The 4,388-nt window shown below is 43.8% G+C and overlaps 1 protein-coding gene across 1 annotated transcript; it reads left to right on the top strand.

Annotated features, from left to right (window-relative positions):
• Positions 1-248: 248 nt before the first annotated feature.
• Positions 249-3,895, top strand: LOC139171955 (metallothionein-like). The gene is made up of 3 exons (XM_070760496.1): positions 249-354; positions 2,587-2,652; positions 3,661-3,895. Exons 1-3 carry the CDS (start codon positions 324-326, stop codon positions 3,753-3,755), a joined length of 192 nt encoding a protein of 63 aa, XP_070616597.1. The 5' UTR covers positions 249-323; the 3' UTR covers positions 3,756-3,895.
• Positions 3,896-4,388: the final 493 nt, after the last annotated feature.

Below are 4,388 nucleotides of genomic sequence, written 5' to 3'. Positions count from 1 at the left end.
CGTTAATTTCGGGGTGGCTCAGCGGAGGGGGCGAAGGGAGTCCAGACGGAGCGGGGGGGGGGGGCAGAAACGCCTGGGCGAGCCCGGGGTATTTTGCGCGCGGCGCTCAAGCGGCTCTTTTGCGCCCATCCTCGCCGCCCGCTCTCCCCACCCTCGGCGGCCGCGGCCCGTGCGCAGGGCAGGGGGAGGGAGGGGTACTTTGCACACGCCTCGCTGACCTCGCGGCCGCTATAAAAAGCCGGCGGCGTGCCGGCTTCCAGCATCCGTTTCTCTTTCCTTCGCCTTGGGCTGTGCGTCTGCGTCTCCGTGTCTCCTTCGTTGCGATGGATCCCCAGAATTGCGGCTGCGCCACCGGTAAGTCTCGAGCCCCGCGGGGGTTGCACTGCCGCCTCCTCCCCTCCTTTTAGAAAACCCGCTTTTGCTGCGCAACCGGCTGCCCCGAAACCAGGAGAGCCAGGATGCTGAGCGCAGGAGATGCGCGGAAAACGCTGCCATTTCTTCCGCGGCTTCGTTGCTTTCGTTGAGGCTGGGCAGAGTTGGGAAAGCGCCTCCGGTGCGTCCTTCTCCTTCAGGCGCTCCGAGAGAGAGAAAAAGACCCGCAGTTACTCTTTCTGGGGGTTTCGGTTCTCTAACTTCCCCGCGTAAGGACAGAAGCTGCCATCCACTCTCCCTGACGCTAAGTGGGCAATGCATGCTGTAAACCAGAGGCCTTCAAACTTGGCCATTTTAAGATGTATGGACTTCAACTCCCACAATTATGGGAGTTGAAGTCCACACGTCTTAAAATGGCCAAGTTTGGTGAACCCTGCTGTAAACTATAGTTTGTTTTAATTCAGGTTTTTTGGCGTGTGCGAACCCAGGTTTTGGAAGCCTATAAAACCGCACGAATCCCAGTGACCCACAGAGTTGGCCTTCTCCGGGTCCCGCGGGACCAGAGGAAGAGCCTTCTCTGTGGCGGCCCCGACCCTCTGGAACCAGCTCCCCCCGGAGATTATAAATGCCCCCACCCTCCTTGCCTTTCGCAAACTCCTTAAAATTCATCTCTGCCATCAGGCATGGGGGAATTGAGACATCTCCCCCAGGCCTATACAGTTTATGCATGTATGTTTGCTTTTAATAATGGGGGTTTTAGTTTTTTTTTAAATTATTAGATTTGTTGTGCATTTTTTTATTGCTGCTGTTAGCCGCCCGGAGTCTATGGAGAGGGGCGGCATACAAATCTAATAAATAAACCGTGGCTTCAACGTGACTGGCTTAACTATGAGGTCTGTTAAACCATGGTTAAAATTGGCTATAGCTTAGGGGTCTCCCATCTCTCTTGGGTAGGTGCACAAATTTAAAGAGATTTAATATAATTTAATTAATTTTATTTATATGCTGCCTAACCCCAATGGGACTCAGGGTAGCTTGCAACACTAAATAGTACATACAATAAACAGAGTCAAATATTAGTAAAAGAACAATAAAAAATAATTTATTTTAATTAATTTGACTTCTATGCCGCCCAATCCCAATGGGACATAGGGTGGCTTGCAACACTAAATAGTACATACAATAAACACAGTCAAAAATTAGTAAAAGAATCATTAAAAAAATCCATAATTAATCCTAGTGAGCTATCCAATTAAACCCACATACATACAGAGTCAGTTACAAAACAGTTACAGATTGGACATGATAAGATGTTATACCCAGGTCTTCCGCAGCCTTTTGGAAAGACAAAAGGGAGGGAGTAGTACAGACATGGTATGTGTGTGTGTGTTTTAGTTGGTTCCATAAAGTTGGGGAAGTTTTGGGTGCACTAGAGAAAATTCAAAGAGAAAAAAAAGCTCTCCAAGTCCTGGTTTAAAATTTTAGGATGCCCATAGATTTCCTTTCCTCTGTACTTGGTGACTTAAATTTATCCAGCTACTACTTCACTGAAATGGGACTCGGTTTTTGCAGAAAGATTGGTTTCCAAACCTTTTTTTGCAGTCTTTTATTACAATCTTAAGCCTGAGACCTGTTTTGCTTTACGAGCTTTTGCAAACTCCATCTTGTAATGGCTGGATTTTTTTTTTTTTAAACCCTCCTAGCAGCTGTTCCAAAAGGGAAATTGGTTTTCCTACCGCTAATTTATTCCCAAATTACATTTTCCCAAATGTAAAATTAAAACTCACTGGGAAATGAAAAGAATTGCCACTAGTTCCTTTGAAGAAAAATTTTGATATTTAACCCATTTCTCTAGCCTTTTTGATTGTGTGTTTGCATAAGCTCCTGGGAAATTGCAGGGGCTTCCATAGAAACCTGGCCTGGATCCTTGGCATGAAACTAGCCAACCCCAATAAGCCGAGAACAGTTCAAGCTGTTCAGTGCTACACCTTGACGTCAAACCTGAGCGAGTCTTAATTGCTTTTTTAAGGCCCTGCACAAATTTTATTTAGCCTGGAAAATGGGCGGAGGGAAAAAGGTGCATCTGAGAAAATAAATTGGTGAACTGTTCCTGTATGGAGAGATACCTTGCTTGTAGTGTGAAAGAGGTTTAATCGTGGTTGTGGTTTGTGATATCCCCTTTCAGCCAGTGACATTCATTCTTAAACATTTCAGGTGCCTCTTGCTCCTGTGATAAATCCTGTAAATGCAAAAACTGCAAATGTACTTCGTGCAAAAAAAGTAAGTTGTATTTTCTAGAAAATCAACTGGTGTGTGTGTGTTAAAATCCTAAGGTTTTGAGAAGGGGGGGACATGTTGTAAATCATCTGATTTGACACAAGACTTGCAATATAAGCCAAAGTAGATCCATGGAGTCATTGGAACGAGTCATTGGTGTCTATGGGGTTAGATATATAAACTGCTCTAGAAAGATGTTAGTTTTTCAGCTCATGTAATTGCTGTATAAAGTACCCATTAAAATGGAAACTAAAATGCATGAGAATGGTGGTTGCAAGATTTGGGTATGGCTAGTCCTGTGAAAAGCATAGCAGTCTTCCAGTATTTAAGAGGCCGACACAGAGGGGAGAGTGGGTGAAATTCTTTCCCAAAACACCAGAAGGCAAGGCAAGAAACAATGGCTGGAAACTAACCAAGGAGAGAAGCAACCTAGCACTAAGGAGAAATTTCCTAACAGAACAATCAACCAGTGGAACAGAAGTTGCCTTCAGAACTTGGGGGTGCTCCAACACTGGAGGCTTTTAAGAAGAGACTGGACAGTCGCTTGTCCGAGATAGTATCTCTTCCTAGAGCAGGGGGTGGATTAGATTTCCTCCAAGGGTCCCTTCCCAGCTCTATTCTAAGGTATATGCAATGGTGATTTATTGATTTGAATTTCTAGCCCACCCTCCTCCAGTGATGTAGCTGAGGTTGAATCCTATGCGTTCTATAGAATTTTATTCTGCGCAAGGATGTCTAACCTAATAAAGGTTTTGTGGATAGAGGGAAGCTGCGGTAAATTTCTTGGTTGAACATTTTATCGGTGTGTGTAAATTGGGACAAAAACACAGCTGCCCATTTGGCCGCTGAGTCTTCATTAAGATTGAATGTGGGAATTGAACCGGCTCAGTGGAGACATTCAGTTTGATCTAGGAAACCCAGTTCTGTGCCTTCAAGCCTCCAAATTGATGTATTCATTATGGTATCTAGTTTCTCCTGTTTATTTAATCTGTTTTTCTCGACTCCTTCCAGGCTGCTGTTCCTGTTGCCCCGCCAGCTGTGACAACTGCGCAAAAGGCTGTGTCTGCAAAGACCCTTCTCTGAACAAATGCAGCTGCTGCCCCTGAACCTCCCCAACCACTTCAATTTTTTTGTAATTAGATTAAATCTTTTGGGCAGTAAATATGATTTTTCAGGCTACAGCAACATGGGTTGCCCTTATTTTTAAAAGCCTGAGAGCATGAAAATAAAGCTGGCTTCAGACAAACACGTGTCTGTTTGGGTTTTCTCTTTCTTGGGAGTGGGTTTCCTCAAGTGACTAACCTGGTTTTAAAGGTCAGCTACCAGTGTAACTCTGGGGCAGGGTCTTGTGAATGTATCTTGGTTTCGTTAAAACATGACAACCTAAATCCATTTGCAATGTGGTTTGCTTGCTTTTGGATCCACGGTGGATTTTGCATACATCTATAAAATATCCTATATATCCTGAACACTATATAGAAAATATATTAATTATAGCTAGCTAGTGATAATCATATTCTCATATATCCTGAACACTAATATAAACAAAGGGTGTGTGTGTGTGTGTGTGTTTGTGTGTTCAGGATATATAGGACCACACCTACATACATACAACATACAATCAACTGGTAGCATTAGATAGGTAGCATATACCTAAAATAATTGCATATATAGAAATGATTAAAAAGAAGAGATGCCAACAGTTTAAAAGTGTATGGGAACAAGCTATCAGTCTGTTA

Source organism: Erythrolamprus reginae, chromosome 9 (genome assembly GCF_031021105.1).
Source record: "Erythrolamprus reginae isolate rEryReg1 chromosome 9, rEryReg1.hap1, whole genome shotgun sequence".
Lineage (NCBI taxonomy): Eukaryota > Metazoa > Chordata > Lepidosauria > Squamata > Dipsadidae > Erythrolamprus > Erythrolamprus reginae.
The sequence above is the reverse complement of the archived record's forward strand: the minus strand, read 5'-3'. Positions and strand labels throughout refer to the sequence as shown.